General features: G+C 35.2%; 1 protein-coding gene across 3 annotated transcripts in view; it reads right to left on the bottom strand.

Moving 5' to 3' along the window:
- LOC106071377 (neuroglian-like) overlaps positions 1-18,405 on the bottom strand; it is a 232,569-nt gene that overhangs the window by 161,852 nt on the left and 52,312 nt on the right. For all 3 annotated transcript variants that reach the window (XM_056024540.1, XM_056024541.1, XM_056024542.1), the window contains exons 5-6: positions 5,125-5,253; positions 3,220-3,325 (exon numbers count right to left, since the gene is read on the bottom strand). In XM_056024540.1, the coding sequence (XP_055880515.1) occupies positions 3,220-3,325; positions 5,125-5,253 (235 nt within the window). The remainder of the gene's footprint in view (positions 1-3,219; positions 3,326-5,124; positions 5,254-18,405) is intronic.

Here is an 18,405-nt window from a genome sequence, read left to right as displayed (position 1 = left end):
AATAATAATAAAAAAATATGTTAAAGGTATGTCGTTTGAGTTTGTATTGCAAATCTTATACATTGTCTTATGTTGTGTATATCCTATACTCTTAAGCGAGCTATTCTTGTAAGCTGGTGACCGGTCATTTCATCCTTAGTCACTTCATCCCCAATTAAATATTTTTTCTTATTCATTGTTTAATTGTGCTGTTAGGGTTAGACTTTAAGCCCTCATTTCATCTAATATAAAAATTGGATTCTGTAGAATGCTTTTCGAGATTTTTTGACATGTTATTCATGCGTTTATAGTGTTTTCCCTTATATTTTACATTCTTGATGAGAAATGTTATAATATATTGTAAATCTGGGTGTGTACTTAGCTATAGCGCTTCTGTTGGATGTGGGGGATATTATAATTTTACCCTGCGCATGACGTAATGATCAAATGCCAAGGTGTGGTGGAAGTAGTGGAAATCATTTAAGAGATGAGAACGATTATGTATGTCTATATATTTAAACATATAATATTTTATATTTATATACTTGTAAATTTTATTTCGAAAACAATTCTCAACTCATTGGCCACATTACAAAACCTCGAGGTCGACCTTTCTTTTGTTGTAAACATGTGTTGCTAACGTAGACTTCATTGAAGCTACACAGAGTTAGGGAATGAAAGGGCTTCGAATGACGTCAATGAAAAAAAAACTTGACATCACCTACGTCACTAGGCTTACAGCAACAACAAAAGATTTAAAAAATTGAGGCCACTTACGTCACTGACTTACATCAGTACACTACAATATTTCTTTGCAATTAACAACTTTTCATGAATCAATAGGCGTAATTAAACATTTGTGGGCTCTTATTAACTCTATTCAGCAAAGTAAAAGCTATGTACCGGCTCTCTGTACTAAAAGTGTCAACAATTTATAAATCACGCAAAACACAATAACCATAAACAGACCTCGGCATATTTTATATTTTCTTCCCTATTAAATCCATCTAGTCCAGTGCTTGTAAGAGTGGCACTTCTTCAAAACAAGCAAATGTTTAATGCTCGTATTTATTTCCAAGTTCGAAAATAAAATAAAGGTAGAGAAAAAAGTGAGAGTTTGGAAGATCTTTCTTCTTTCAGACATTGTTAAAACACAAATTGAAAGCGACGAATATATATGAATTCCGCTATAACACTTTAATTGTGAACACCCGTTTAGTGGTCCCCGAAAGTGGAAAAATCGCAAATAATTTTTTGTGGTCCGTCTGTACAGAAAGTTGTTTGCGCTGCGTAATGGACAAAACTTGGCAAGACCGCACTTCAAACAGCGATGTTCTGGCGAATACCTGTATGGACAGTATTAGAGGGACTACTCTGTTCGACAGTTTTTCTGGGTAGGGGACGTATCCCGTATGGGGGACAAACACACGGCAAAGGTATTTTTCTTTGGTGAGCTGAAAGAAGGCCGACGTAAGAGAGGTACCAAATAACGCAATGGAGACCAGCATAAGCGCCAACTTGCTTTAACTGACCTAAAAGAGAGACACTAGTTACAAGCGGCTTCAGATTTAGTCGAGATGTAACACAAACTTATGCAATGTACTATTTTATTTCGATACTCAATTATTACAATGGAAATCCAAACTTTAAAATAAATTGTACATTTATATTTAGACTTCAATACGTCCGAAAATAGATGTGATGAATCCTTCTTTAGACGACTTAAGGCAATGATTTCAAGTCTATCAGAGAAAAGTGCGGCATTTTATTTAGTATCGAAATCCCAGCTATAGCCTGTAACTTAGAGATTTAGTATCTGTTCATGTTAGATGAGACCAAAGAAGTTTTTTTTAGTATCTGTTCATGTTAGATGTGACCAACGAAATTTTTTTAGTATCTGTTCATGTTAGATGTGACCAACGAAATTTTTTTAGTATCTGTTCATGTTAGATGTGACCAACGAAATTTTTTTAGTATCTGTTCATGTTAGATGAGACCAAAGAAGTTTTTTTAGTATCTGTTCATGTTAGATGAGACCAAAGAAGTTTTTTTAGCATCTGTTCATGTTAGATGAGACCAAAGAAGTTTTTTTAGCATCTGTTCATGTTAGATGAGACCAAAGAAGTTTTTTTAGTATCTGTTCATGTTAGATGAGACCAAATAAGTTTTTTTAGTATCTGTTCATGTTAGATGTGACCAACGAAATTTTTTAGTATCTGTTCATGTTAGATGAGACCAAAGAAGTTTTTTTTTAGTATCTGTTCATGTTAGAGGGACCAAAGAAGTTTTTTTAGTATCTGTTCATGTTAGATGAGACCAAAGAAGTTTTTTTTAGTATCTGTTCATGTTAGAGGGACCAAAGAAGTTTTTTTAGTATCTGTTCATGTTAGAGAGACCAAAGAATTTTTTTAGTATCTGTTCATGTTAGAGGGACCAAAGAATTTTTTTAGTATCTGTTCATGTTAGAGAGACCAAAGAAGTTTTTTTAGTATCTGTTCATGTTAGAGGGACCAAAGAAGTTTTTTTAGTATCTGTTCATGTTAGAGGGACCAACGACGTTTCCTACTTAATACATACGGAGTATAATGACAGTTTTGCTTCACTTTCCCTTTCACTGTCTGAACGTTACCATTTAAAAAGTGACACTGACAAGACTTTTATTTCAAGCCAATACTCGCGGGCCTGTTGACAGCAACAGTTACAATGAAAGACAATTCAACGTGTTTGTTTTTTCTAGACTGTAGGTTCACATCAAAGATTTTCTATTGAATTGTAGAATAACATTTTGAGCTAGCAGAAAATAGAAGACATTTTTTTTGGGACTACGCTCATTTTCGTAACTACACAAATGTTTCCAAAATGAGTTCAGGTATATATTACCTTTCTACGAAAAATGATTAAACGAGCCAGGCTCAGTCACCAAATAGTGTGTTCTTTATTTTGTCTAAATGAATAGTTCCATAGACTTACTTTCCTGCAAATATACACTTTATTTTTTCTTAATGACTAGTTCCATAGACTTACTTTCCTGCAAATATACACTTTATTTTTTCTTAATGACTAGTTCCATAGACTTACTTTCCTGCAAATATACACTTGATTTTTTCTTAATGACTAGTTCCATAGACTTACTTTCCTGCAAATATACACTTTATTTTTTCTTAATGACTAGTTCCATAGACTTACTTTCCTGCAAATATACACTTGATTTTTTCTTAATGACTAGTTCCATAGACTTACTTTCCTGCAAATATACACTTGATTTTCCAGTCAGCACCAAGCAGTCCTGTGTCGTCAAACTTCGATGTTGGCCAGACTTTTGTCATTGTAGACAATGTTGCTTGCGCTAAGTAGAACAAAAAGGGAAAGCAACTAAAATGGATGTAAAATAACAGACAAATTGTCAACAGCATAAAGCTGGTTCGAACATAAATCTAGCGCTACTTCTGGAATACGATCAACTTTATCTAGATATTCTGACCTTAACGTGTTCCTAACAGAAAAAAAGGTCATTTCACCCAGGTCTATGGTGTGGGGAATGTCGCCAAGGTCTGTTATGTGGGGGAATGTCGCCCGGGTCTTTAATGTAGGCAATGTCGCACAGGTCTTTGATGTAGAGAATGTCGCACAGGTCTTTGATGTAGAGAATGTCGCACAGGTCTTTGATGTAGGCAGTGTCGCACAGGTCTTTGATGTAGAGAATGTCGCACAGGTCTTTGATGTAGAGAATGTCGCACAGGTCTTTGATGTAGAGAATGTCGCACAGGTCTTTGATGTAGAGAATGTCGCACAGGTCTTTGATGTAGGCAATGTCGCACAGGTCTTTGATGTAGGCAATGTCGCACAGGTCTTTGATGTAGAGAATGTCGCACAGGTCTTTGATGTAGAGAATGTCGCACAGGTCTTTGATGTAGGCAGTGTCGCACAGGTCTTTGATGTAGAGAATGTCGCACAGGTCTTTGATGTAGAGAATGTCGCACAGGTCTTTGATGTATTGAATTTCGCCCAGGTCTTTGATGTAGAGAATGTCGCACAGGTCTTTGATGTAGAGAATGTCGCACAGGTCTTTGATGTAGAGAATGTCGCACAGGTCTTTGATGTAGAGAATGTCGCACAGGTCTTTGATGTATTGAATTTCGCCCAGGTCTTTGATGTAGAGAATGTCGCACAGGTCTTTGATGTAGAGAATGTCGCACAGGTCTTTGATGTAGAGAATGTCGCACAGGTCTTTGATGTAGAGAATGTCGCACAGGTCTTTGATGTATTGAATTTCGCACAGGTCTTTGATGTATTGAATTTCGCACAGGTCTTTGATGTATTGAATTTCGCACAGGTCTTTGATGTAGAGAATGTCGCACAGGTCTTTGATGTAGAGAATGTCGCACAGGTCTTTGATGTAGAGAATGTCGCACAGGTCTTTGATGTAGGGAAATATACATTATTCAAAGTCAATGTATCTTTGACGAAATAATATGTTTAAAGTCCATGAACTCTTTACAAATGAGTTTCAATAATTTTGTAACAAAACAGACTTTTAGCCTAGAATGTAATTTTGCGTAAATGTGTGGTTCTACCTATTCTGGTACTTCAAGTGCAAAACAAAACAACAACGCATAACAAAATGACTAAACCACAACTCACTGTAATTATTTTTACACTCTGGTGTTTGTAGAATCAATTCAAGATATTTCTTCGCGATTTTCCTTAAAGAGTCTCATAACTTTTTTACGCTTTCAAAATGCTAGGGCCATGAAATAGTAATTTACATATCTTGTGGTCAATCAGAAAGGTTTGACCTTATTACGTATTAAATGGCAATGGATTAAATTATCAGGAATGTAAGTGACCTGACACCCTAGGCTTCAATACATCGTCCACCAAATGATAAGTTAGAGTACCAAATAAACATACGTCACTTCTATTTAGTTAGATTTTAAAAACAAAAATTAAAGTTATAAGATAAGATAATTATTTTAGTCCAAGCCAATTTAGTTTGACTTAATTTATTCATGTCTACCTTAGTATTACTCCTAGAAAAATAACTAGACACAAAACATTTTACACTCAATAGGAACGAAACTATAATGGTTGCAGGATAGAATTTGTTATTGTCAGACATGAGTCTCTTTCCTTTCCACTACTTACTTCCTGTAGGTATGATGTAGTTAGGAGGTCCGATCACTGACATTCTCATCAGTTTATTGCTTACCATACAGTGATAGGATTTACCTCCCATGGCATCCTCAGATGACACATACACAAAATGTAAGTTATCTGTTGATTGACATAGAGATCAAATACAAGTTCAATGTTGATTGGAACATTCACAAATGACAACTTATTATCGTTTGATTCACTCATTTACAAATCACGAGTTTTCTAAAATTAATCATAAAAAGAGTTGTCTTCGAATACGTAGATTAATGTTGAATACAGTATTTCTCGTGGCTACGCAGCTCCCTTTGCCACACACAGCCACTAGCGGAATCAGAACTTATATATATCTTATACTATAATATGAAATTAAGGGGTATGTATATATGCATGTATGTATGTTACGAATAGAAATCAAAACCGTTTGACCAATCTTGATAAAACTGCGCATAAATGTTCCCTGGGTACTAACTGGGACCGTAGTGTATGTATTGTGTATGTAGCCCTAAAATAAACTTAAGAAAGTATTATAATTTCATCGATCTAGGCTATGTTTACCATGTATAATTGAAAGGATCTAGATATGATTCGAATCCGGGACCCTCGGTTCGGAAACTAAGCTTTACCGAGTCTCTCCTGGTCTTTACATAATGTAATTGTTTTGAAAAGGCTGTATCTTTTATTTGAAGATTCCGAAGTTGAAAATCCCAGTCTTTACCAGGATTTGAACCCGGGACTCTCGGTTCGGAAGCTAAGCTTTACCGAGCCTCTCCTGGTCTTTACATAATGTAATTGTTTTGAAAAGGCTGTATCTTTTTTTCAATTCTTATAATTCTCAATACAGGAAAATTGTACAAGAAAATGAAATTTATAAGATTACTATTCGTTTTAAATTAGGTCAAACTTATAATGCATACTAATTAGCTTTTTCTCTTTAAAAAACTGCTTGCATAACTGATTTAAAAAATTAGATTTTTCGCTTTCAGGAAAAAAAAAAGTAGCCGTTGCATCAGAACTTTGAATGGTCTCTAAAATATTGTGATGTCGGATTTTCAATATCTTTTGTAGTTTACGAGATCTAAACGGGACGGACGGACAGACGGACTGACATTTCGCACAAAACTAATAGCGTCTTTTCCCCTTTCGGGGGCCGCTAAAAATGGATTTAAGTCTTCATACTGTTATAAACCTGGTGGTGGCACAGATGGGGGTAGTGGTGTGAGTGTAGTCAGCCGACGCAAATCGCCCCAGGCCAGCGCTAGACGAGCGGTCAACCGTGACGAGTTACGACGGTCAGCCGAGACGAGTGTCAACATGGCGGTTCGGGAAGGATCGACGGCGGTCCGGGAAGGATCGACGTCGTGAACAGAGCTCAGGAGCGTCACGAGAGCTGTAGTCATCTGACCACCTAGAAACGTCGAGCGGCGTTCTGTCCGGTTCGAGAAGGCCAGTAGGGACCCTATATAAGAGCGGAGGTGTCGCAGTCAAGACGGTTCACGGCAGGGGTTCAGAGCCCGGTTTACTAGAGTCCGGTCGACTACAGCACAGTTCAGCGGTGTGGTTCTGTACGGAGCATAACGACGGTTCAGTGCGGAGTACTGTCAAGTACAGTTGAGACGACTGGCGTCTTGATCTTGGTCTGCGATCGAGTCCGACACAACGAGCCTAGTGTGTGAAGTCAGTCCTGAACTGTTGAACTCAGTGCAAGCCCGGAACGAGACGGAGAGGCCAGTGCAAGAATTGATACGGCGGAACGGTGTTATCGGAGAGATATTTGTACAGTGTACGTGTTGCCAATTGTACAGTATTGGCTGTTATTTATTCAACTATTAAAGTGTTACGTTACTTTGGAGCCCTGAGTTGTCAAGTTCTTTAAGTTGGTGGTGTATGGTGCAGTTTGCAGAGAGCCTGGATAGTGAGATTCATAACAATACTATTTTTACATTCACGCATTCCTCATTCGCTTTAGTTATAAAATTATTATTTTGTTTAATTGTTTACAAAGCACTCTTAGTGACTATATTAAGACAAATTAAGACCCGCGGCCTGCAGGTAACATATGGCTAGTCTATATTATAAAGTAGAAAGTAAGGCGTATGTATGTATCTATGTATGAATGTTACGAATAGAAATCAAAACCGTTTGACCAATCTTGATAAAACTTGGCAGAAATGTTCCCTGGGTACTAACTTAGACCGTAATGTATGTATTGTAGCCCTAAAACTAACTTAAGACCCTCAAAGTTGAGAAACTCTATGAAAGCATTATAACTTCATCGATCTAGGCTATGTTTACCATATTTACATGGAAAGATCGAAAGGCTTTAGATCTAGATCTAATTTTAAGAACTACACTTTGCGCAGATAGATTTTTACTCTGACACACGAAAATACACAACATAGTCCATTGATTTCTTTATTGAATAAAATTAACCATCAAATTTGTGTTTCAAATTCATTTTTACATAAATTCATTCTTCATATCTGCGTAGTAAAAAAGGTCAGGCATTAAAGAGCTACTTACAAACAATAAAAAGTTTATTTATTTGGATTAGATCTAGATCTTTTTTTTTTGTACGATTTGTAAGAAAAATTTCATGCAGAGTTTTTGAGTGTATTGAAAATAGGACGTGGAAATGACGTAAGGCATATTCAAAATAAGTAGACTGGGGGGGGGAACTGTTTTAAAAATACAAATTCATGCTATCTTTTTAAAAGCTTTATATGTAGACTGCGGCTTTTTAGGGAAATACCAAAAAAAAAAATACATAAAGGTCTGATAAAAAGTTTGTGGTTTTTGCGCCTAGTGATAACAGATGCCCAACCTGTGGACACATCTGTGTATCAAGGATTGGCCTTTCTAGTAATACAAGAAGTTTCAAAAGGAGAAGTACGTCACCTGTGACGTAAAATGCCACAGACAGACATTTATTTTTATATTTTGTTTCCTATATAAAAAGAAGTATCAATTTGGTTTTAGAGGAAATGTACAATGTAGCTCTAGATCTAGAGGAAATGTACAATGTAGCTCTAGATTTAGAGGAAATGTACAATGTAGCTCTAGATCTAGAGGAAATGTACAATGTAGCTCTAGATCTAGAGGAAATGTACAATGTAGCTCTAGATCTAGAGGAAATGTACAATTTAAAAAGAGAACTGAAAAATGCAAAGATATATAAGGAAAAAAGCCAATAACGGCCCAATTTGTGATTCAACATTTTAATCAAAGAAACGAAACGGACTAGTCCAACATAGCCCATTAAACTGACATTATTATGCTAAAATTTTAAGTGTGCCTGATAGTGAAAAAAAATCTGCACAAAAATACGGGTAGTTGGGATCAAACCCGATAGAGGCTATAAAAAGAAAAGACCTGAAACCAGCGCGTGAAACTACACATTTACAGTACTTTATTTAATGAGTATTTTACCCAAGATCTGTGTTGTTTTTTTAGGACTAGCTTATTTCAAGTACCCGGCATTTTCCAATACACAATTTCAAACACAAAATAATTGTGGAAAGAAATTGTAGTGATTTTAAACTTTAAACGATTAGTTAAAAAGGTTTTACTCTAATCAATTTTCAATATTAGTTTGTTATGAATGTCACTGTCTATTTTGTGTCTGTTCTAGTTTCTTAAGTTTTTCTTGAGTAAAGGGAAGTCGTTTTCTCCTAATGCGTATACCTGATTTCTCCCAGCAGCCTTTGTAAAATATTGGTCCTAAATAATGCTATGTTCATAAACGAAAAATCACATGGCTGCATTATGATGAATGTACGTGTTATTTCAATATGTTGTTATGACTTTGCCATGCGCACCGCCATCCAAGATAGTGCAGAAGGAAGGTGCGCACTATCTGTGACTAAACAAGTCGGATGTTGACATGAGAGAAAAGATTTCCGCCCAAGGAGATGCTGTGCTCAAGGTAGATGCCCCTTTGTTTTTGTCATGTCTCCGTGTAAATAAACGTCTTTGTCTCGTTGAGTTGCCTCCTTTAAATGTTGTAACATTGGTGTCAGAAGTGGGATTATAGGCGACTCAACGAACGGGAGGTAAGTTAGTAATGGCTTCCCCTATTATGAAACAACTAGACCAACTCTTGATTAAAGAACTAAAACAAGAACCGTTCCAATCTCCTCGCACTTCCTCTTCCTCTCTTCCCGTTCATTTAGTCCATCCTCGTGCGCTGGTGCGCAACCATAGAGTCACTACAGAACATGGTCATTACAATATTTTATATTACTAGCTAACTAAAAATAACTGTATAAATAGACGTAAGTTTCATTTTTTTCTGTTAGACAAAGTCATATGGCAAATTTGTGTTTATATACTAATTCTAAAAAGGAATAATAAATAGAATTATACAGTAAAAGTAATCACTAAGTTTTTATTTTTATTTTTAATAGTTTTGAAAGTCTAACTGATAAGATTACAAAGAGAGTTTGTGTTTTTGCAAATGTACGCAAGGTATACTGTGTCAGTCCATCTCTTCTAATTGTTTAGAAATGAGTGTAAAAATGTAGGCTTCGATATTTTTAGCTTGAATTTAAGAAGTTACAAACTTCAAACAACTAATATATTGCCTCTTCCATAAAACTTTGTATTTAAAAAATAAATTTATCCAATGCACGAAATCCTGCTTGTATACTTAGGCCCTATTTAAATAGATCCGGTATCAATGTATTAAGTAGCAAAAACCCGCAAATAATTAAATGAAAGAAGATTGAGATATACATATATTTTTGTGACGGTACGCACCGGTACGAAGTACCGGCACCTTTTTTTTAATGTTGGAAAAAATTATTACTCTACTTGTATTTCAACGTTAATTGTTAATTTATTATTAGTTGAAAGTTAGGCAATCTATCACTGAGTACCGGCAACTATTTTTTTTTTACAAAAAAAAGCACTTTATATATGTATACAGCTTACTTTCAGCGGACATGCCGTATTATTAACAACACCTCTATGTGAAAGTCTCAATCATCTAGAGTCTTAGACAGTCATTATTTTAGACTAGATTTAAGTAGAGTCTAGACCTAGTAGGCCTATTACTATAAAAAAATAGTAATCAGTCATTAGACATCATTAGCAATTTTATTATTAGGTCTAGGCATTGAAAATTAAATCTATTAATAAACTATAATAGATCTAAGTCTAAGTACTAACTTACTAAATAAGTCATTATAAGTAGAAGTATTATAATGCATATTGTATAGATCTAGATTAACTAGATTATAGATAGATCTATAGATAGGGGCCTACATCTCTAGTCTAGTAGATCAAGTATAGAGTATGGTAAATGTATTACAGACAGTATTATTAGATCTAAGTCCTATGTCTATATCTAATATTCTAATAATTAATAAACTTAATTCTTTAGTAGTATCTAGACTTTATTCTAACAAAAACTAACTATACGCAAAGCATAGGCTAGACTCGGCAATCTAGTCTCAAGATAGAATCTATACTATTACTAGATCTATTCGATTTGTATATATAGATCTAGACAAGAATTAGATTATAGATCTAAATATACTAATGGAGAGATAATATGCGGTGTTAGCTAATAGAGTTGCAAAAGAAACTAACCTGGGTTTTTCTAAACTCTAATACTTGGTATGAAGTAGTAAAACAGCACCTACCTAAATAAATCGTAACTAGAAATCAGTTTTCAGTTTTAGCCTAATTTAAATAGCCCAACCATTTCTGGACATAAAAATATAATTTTCATGATTGGCAAATAATTACTTATTTTTTTAGATTTTTTTTGTAAGGTATCTACATCTGTCTCTTTTCCAATTTTTCTTCGTTTTTTTATATTTTCTCAAAATACTATTTTTATTCACTTTTTTTTAACTACTCCCTCACTAATTCTGCATAGAAATCAATCCAACTTGTCCAGCTTATTATGTACACTATGTACAACAACTTCTATATTACAATTTCTAAGTTTCAATTAATATTTTGTCTTTATTGCAATAAAATATTAGAAAAAGGAAAAAAAATGTTTTTCTTTAGCAACGTTAGAAAAAAATTTATATAAAAAAAAGGTTTTTACTATATTTTAAAAACTAATTTATAGAAAATGATCTGGAATGATTGTTCTACACATTGTATATTTTTGTTTGGCAATAGCTTAAATAGTTTTAAAGCCTTAGCGATTTAAAAACGATAAACAATAATCCAATATGGCGGCCGTTGCCATGACAACCATTATAAGAAAACATTTTAAATCACATTTCTTTTTATGGCTATTCATAGGGAGTATACGTATAAAGTTTGGAGTAATTTGATTAATAAATAAAAAAAAAAGATGTCAAGTGTCCCACATCAATAAAGTCTTAAATCCGAAAGCGATAGTCCTATCAAGACCGATGTTGGATCTAGGTCTTGTTCTCTAGCCATTCAAAAAGCGTGCCAAAGGAAAAAGGCTGGCTCCTCTACTATCAAAAGTGAAAGCCACTTTAACCTGCGATATAAGTGGACGGGAGAGTCTCTCCAAAAACGGGCTCTACAGTCACATGAAAACGTGTTTTACGAGATGAACCATAGTCGTTAAGAATGAAGGGGGTTAAGTAGGTCTCTAGCCAAATTTAAATTTATTTATTTTTTACTTAAAAAATTATAACGTTCAAACTGGAGTTTTCCTTGTGTGCCTAACTAGCCAGTAACTCTGTCTCAGCGATATACATCAACTGTTAAATTAAAAGGAAAATCGTTAGAGTCGTTTTTGAGATCAGTGTCCAGGTTCCAGATCCCACCCTCCAGCTTCCATGAAGTTCTGACTTGAATAGAAGTATTGTAAAAAAAAAACTGTCTTGTGTTCTATCTGTATTGAATGCTTTTATAAAGATAGAGCCTTTTGGGAAAATACCGAACATTAAATACAAAGTATTAATAGAAAACTCGCGACTTTTGTCGCCTTGAGGCATTCAAGCTGTCAATCTAAACCGTTTCTAGAGACGACCCGAGTGGTGAATGGAACGTGTCTAAGAAATGTCATGTTTGATTGATCACTGAATGAATGAGTAGTGGACGCCTTCAGGAGAGAGTTTTGCGGAATAAATCGCTCCGCCTGCCTACAAAAATCAATGTCTACCAGGCGGTGGTTCTCTCAACCCTTTTATATGGATCTAAGACATGGACACTATACAGAAAACAACTCAGACTACTTGAGCGCTTTCACCAAAGTGGCTTGCGCTCCATCATGGACACACTGTGACAAGACCGCACTACAAACAGCGATGTCCTTGCAAACGCCGGTATGGACAGTATAGAGGGACTTCTTATGGTTCGACAGTTACGCTGGGCAGGGAACGTATCCAGTGCTTAGACCTTAGTACCCTAAAACAAACTTAAGACCCTAAAAAAAAATAAAGTTTTATACTTTAACACATGAACATACTAATTATAGTCCATTCATTTCATATTTTGATCAAATAAACATTCAAATTTGGTTTTCTAAAGCATTTTTAATAGACTGCATTCGTTTACAAAAGCTGCGAAGCCGAGTTGAGATAGGCCTAGAGCCCTAGATCTATATTCATTCATGAATCGTGTACTAAATATTATTTCGTTTAATTGTTCACTTTATAATCCCATTCATTTAACAAAGCTATCGTTTTTTTTTTCGTTTTTAATAGATAAGAATGTATCGACTTGGGGGTAAACCCATTTTCGCAAAACTAACTTTATTTTCGTAGCGAAAGAGAAATAACGTGAAAGGATCATTAGCTACGTTTAACATACATCTAAATCCAATCCACTAGATTATTCAAAAGCATTTTTTACATAAATTAGTTCCTGATATCTGTGACTACAGAACATTCTTTCATTAGACATTACTATTACCAAATGGTTACACATTAAGTGATTAACACATCTCTCTACTGAGTCTATTCCTAGGCCTAGGTCTAAAACTCTTATTGAACTCTAAGATGATAAAACTTCTTTTCGCAAAGATAGTTTTATGCTTTAACACATAAACATACTAATTATTGTCCATTCATTTCATATTTTAATCAAATTAACATTCAAATTTGTTTTTCTAAAGCATTTTTAATACATTCGTTCGCTGTTCGCTAAAGCTGCGTAGCCGTGTTGAGATAGGCCTATATTCATTCATGAAAAAAGGTCACGCATGCACAGCACAGAATGAACTCTATAAAAGCCAATGTTTAACTCTAGATTAGTGTAGATTTAGATCTATGTCTACCTCAATATATACTTTATACTTTATACACATGAACATACAAAATTAAGTCTATTCATATCAAATTTTAATCAAATATATGTAGGCCTACAAGCAAATGTTTTAATTTGAAAAAAAAAAAAGATTTAAGCCTATTAGCTATTTTGATTTGATAGCTTCATTCACACTATTTTTATATTGAACATTTGCTTTACTTATTACATTATTATTTCGTTTAATTGTTTACAAAACACTCTCAGTGACTATATCAACAGTAATGCGCAAATAAAGACCCGCGGGTCGCGGGTAACATATGTCTAGTATATCTATATTATAAAGTAGAATGTGTGGTGTATGTATTGTAATAACTTAAGTGAGGCAACTCAACGAGGACATAGATGTTTATTTACACGAGGACATCACAAACACTTAGTAACGTCTGCCTTTAGTACAACATCTTTATATTGGCTCTAGACTTGGGCGGAAATCGTTAGTCTCTTCTGTCAACATCCGACTTGTCTGGTCACTGATAGTGCGCACCTTCTTTCTGCATTATCTTGGATGGCGGTGCGCATGGCAAAGTCATAACATTGCCCCCGTCTTAGCACTTTTCGTCCCGAAAAGAAACACTGCAGCTGAGGTTTGACAGTTCAGGTGGAGGTCGATCAGTGGGAGCCACAGGCGGCAGGGAGCGTGTTCCCCACGAGGCCATCCGCATTGTTTTCTTCCAGTGCCGCTTTCTCTTTCTCCAGTTGACCAGGCTGTTGTTGCGATAATGACGTGGCCGTTTGCCACACAAAGAGATAGGGTCGAGCACTGTTTTCTTCAGCACAGCCGTTGATCGGACACGCTGTCTCAGCAGACCTTCCCGACAGACGCCTCTCAAGGGAGCTTCAGGTTCGCTTGCAGCCACGTTGCAAGCAAAGTCCAATGCACCGAAGTCATCCTCAGACAACAGTCTTACGTCCAGAAGATAGGTCTCTTCAGGTTCAAGTGGAAAATGTCTTTCTCTTGACAGCTCAGATTTAGAGTGATTTGATTGACATTCATCTATGCCAATGTCGATGATGATGGTAGAAGTACATATGCGCTGTTGGTGGTTTTCTTGGCATCTAAATTCTATGTGTGAAGCGCCGCACGTACAGTTCATGCTAAACTTCTGGATGCTGTTGTCAAGCTTCGAATTTCCCTCGTGAGCACCGACAGATAGACAGAGGTCTTTAAAGTCCACAGCAACAGGCTCGAACGCAGACCCAACGTTGTCTTGATCTGTCCGGCTCATTGAGGTATTGGTAACAGGTACAACAGGAACAAACGCTTCAGGCACATAACAGACTTCAGTTAAGGTACTGGTAACAGGTACAACAGGAACAAATACTTCATTTGTCTCCTTCCGTTCGACTCGGTACATCCCGTTGAGATCATCACAGCAATCGCCATCACGTTTCTCGTCTGGAAAGTCACAACCACAAGACTTGCCCACAACACAGACACAGACGGCGCTCAAATCCCCAGCGTCTCCGTCACCACTGTTTGTGCAACCACAGTCTTGACCACGCAACTTCTTGAACAACGAGTCTACAGGCAACTGCTCCTTTACCAACGAGTCTACCCCTTCTTTCATTCGAGACATCATTTTATCTACCTTGTTCCCCATACTGTTAATTTGTTCACACATTGCTTCATTTATCTTGCCAATAAGCTCATAAATATCCGGTTCAATTTCAAATAAGTAGGTATCTGGATCTTCGTCTTCATCTATCAAGGCTTGCCGGAGACGAGCTGTAAGCACCTCCTTGGTACCACCAATTATCTCATATCGGTTACGAAGTTCCTTCCTAAGCTCTCTAACTGAGAGTTGGTCTAATCGTTTCAAAGCTGCCATTGTAAATCCTACCTCCTCTCGTTGAGTTGCCTATAATCCCACTTCTGACAACCAATTGTAATGACTTAAGTGAGGCAACTCAACGAGGACATAGATGTTTATTTACACGAGGACATCACAAACACTTAGTAACGTCTGCCTTTAGTACAACATCTCCATATTGGCTCTAGACTTGGGCGGAAATCGTTAGTCTCTTCTGTCAACATCCGACTTGTCTGGTCACTGATAGTGCGCACCTTCTTTCTGCACTATCTTGGATGGCGGTGCGCATGGCAAAGTCATAACAGTATGTATGGATGTATGTTACTTATAGACATCAAAACCGCTTGACCAATCTTGATAAAACTAGGCAGGAATGTTCCTTGGGTACCAACTTAGACCGTAGTATATGTATTGTAGCCCTAAAACAAACTTAAGACCCTAAAAAAAAAAATAAAGTTGTCCGACTCTATTACAGCTATAGTATTTTATGGATCTAGGCCATGTCTACAATGTTGACATGAGAAAAGATAGAAAGGATTTAGACCTAGATCTAATTTTAAGAAATACACTTTGCGCAGATAGTTTTTTACTTTGACACATGAAAAGACAAAAGAAGATCCATTGATTTCATTATATAATAAAATTAACCTTCAATTTTGTGTTTCAAAAGCATTTTTTACATTAATTAGTTCCTTTTATCTGTGATTACAGATTTCCTGACGAACATTCTTTCATTAGACAATACCGTAATGAATCGCGTACTAAAAATTAATTCGTTTAATTGTTTACTTTATAATCCCATCCCTAGATCTAAACTCTAATCCAACTCTAAGATGATAAAACTTCTCTTCGCACAGATAGTTTTATACTTTAACACATAAATATATTAATTAAAGTCCATTCATTTCATATTTTGATCAAATAAACATTCAAATTTGGTTTTCTAAAGCTACTTTCGTTTACGAAAGCTGCGAAGCCGAGTTGAGTTTATCTACGAAAGAGATAGGCCTAGATCTAAATTCATTCATAAATCGCGTACTAAAAATTATTTCGTTTAATTGTTCACTTTATAATCCCATCCCTAGATCTAAAACCCCTAATTCAACTATAAGATGATAAAACTTCTCTTCGCACAGGTAGTTTTATACTTTAACAAATAAACATATTAATTGAAGTCCATTCATTTCATATTTTGATCAAATAAACATTCAAATTTGGTTTTCTAAAGCTACATTCGTTTACGAAAGCTGCAAAGCCGGGTTGAGATAGGCCTAGATCTATATTCATTCATGAATCGCGTACTAAAAATTATTTCGCTTAATTGTTCACTTTATAATCCCATTCATTTAACAAAGCTATCGCTCTTTTCGTTTTTAATAGATATGAATGTATCGGCTTCGGGTAATCCCATTTTCACAAACCTAATTTTATTTTCGTAGCGAAAGAGAAAAAACTTGAAAGGATCATTAGTTAAGTTTAACATACATCTAAATCCAATCCACTAGATTAGTAAACACAAACTTAGACCCGCAGGCCGCGGGTATTGTCTGGCGAACATCCTTTCATTAGACATTACCAAATGGTTACACATTAACAGTGATTAACACATCTCTCTACTGAGTCTATTCCTAGGCCTAGGTCTAAAACTCTTATTGAACTCTAAGATGATACAACTTCTTTTCGCAAAGATAGTTTTGTGCTTTAACACATAAACATACTAAGTATTGTCCATTCATTTCATATTTTAATCAAATTAGCATTCAAATTTGTTTTTCTAAAGCATTTTTAATACATTCGTTCGCTGTTCGCTAAATAAAGATGCGTAGCCGTGTTGAGATAGGCCTATATTCATTCATGAAAAAAGGTCACGCATGCGCAACACAGAATGAACTATATAAAAGCCAATTTTTAACTCTTAGATTATTGTAGATTTAGATCTATGTCTACATCAAGATCTACTTTATACTGTAACACATGAACATACTAAATTTGGTTTATTCATCTCAAATTTTAATCAAATATATGTAGGCCTACAAGCAAATGTTTTAATTTGAACAAATGGATTTCAGCCTATTAGCTATTTTGATTTGATAGCTTCATTCACACTATTTTTACATTGACACATTCGCTTTACTTATTACATTATTATTTCGTTTTATTGTTTACAAAACACTCTCAGTGACTATATCGAAAGTAATGCGCAAATAAAGACCCGCGGGTCGGGGGTAACATATGTCTAGTCTATATTATAAAGTAGAATGTGAGGGTATGTATGGATGTATGTTACTTATAGACATCAAAACCGCTTGACCAATCTTGATAAAACTAGGCAGGAATGTTCCTTGGGTACTAACTTAGACCGTAGTATATGTATTGTAGCCCTAAAACAAACTTAAGACCATAAAAAAAAATAATGTGGTCCGACTCTATTACAGCTATAGTATTTTATGGATCTAGGCCATGTCTACAATGTTGACATGAGAAAAGATAGAAAGGATTTAGACCTAGATCTAATTTTAAGAAATACACTTTGCGCAGATAGTTTTTTACTTTGACACATGAAAAGACAAAAGAAGATCCATTGATTTCATTATATAATAAAATTAACCTTCAATTTTGTGTTTCAAAAGCATTTTTTACATTAATTAGTTCCTTTTATCTGTGATTACAGATTTCCTGACGAACATTCTTTCATTAGACAATACCGTAATGAATCGCGTACTAAAAATTAATTCGTTTAATTGTTTACTTTATAATCCCATCCCTAGATCTAAACTCTAATCCAACTCTAAGATGATAAAACTTCTCTTCGCACAGATAGTTTTATACTTTAACACATAAATATATTAATTAAAGTCCATTCATTTCATATTTTGATCAAATAAACATTCAAATTTGGTTTTCTAAAGCTACTTTCGTTTACGAAAGCTGCGAAGCCGAGTTGAGTTTATCTACGAAAGAGATAGGCCTAGATCTAAATTCATTCATAAATCGCGTACTAAAAATTATTTCGTTTAATTGTTCACTTTATAATCCCATCCCTAGATCTAAAACCCCTAATTCAACTATAAGATGATAAAACTTCTCTTCGCACAGGTAGTTTTATACTTTAACAAATAAACATATTAATTGAAGTCCATTCATTTCATATTTTGATCAAATAAACATTCAAATTTGGTTTTCTAAAGCTACATTCGTTTACGAAAGCTGC

The sequence above is a fragment of the Biomphalaria glabrata genome, chromosome 3, assembly GCF_947242115.1.
Source record: "Biomphalaria glabrata chromosome 3, xgBioGlab47.1, whole genome shotgun sequence".
Lineage (NCBI taxonomy): Eukaryota > Metazoa > Mollusca > Gastropoda > Planorbidae > Biomphalaria > Biomphalaria glabrata.
The sequence above is the reverse complement of the archived record's forward strand: the minus strand, read 5'-3'. Positions and strand labels throughout refer to the sequence as shown.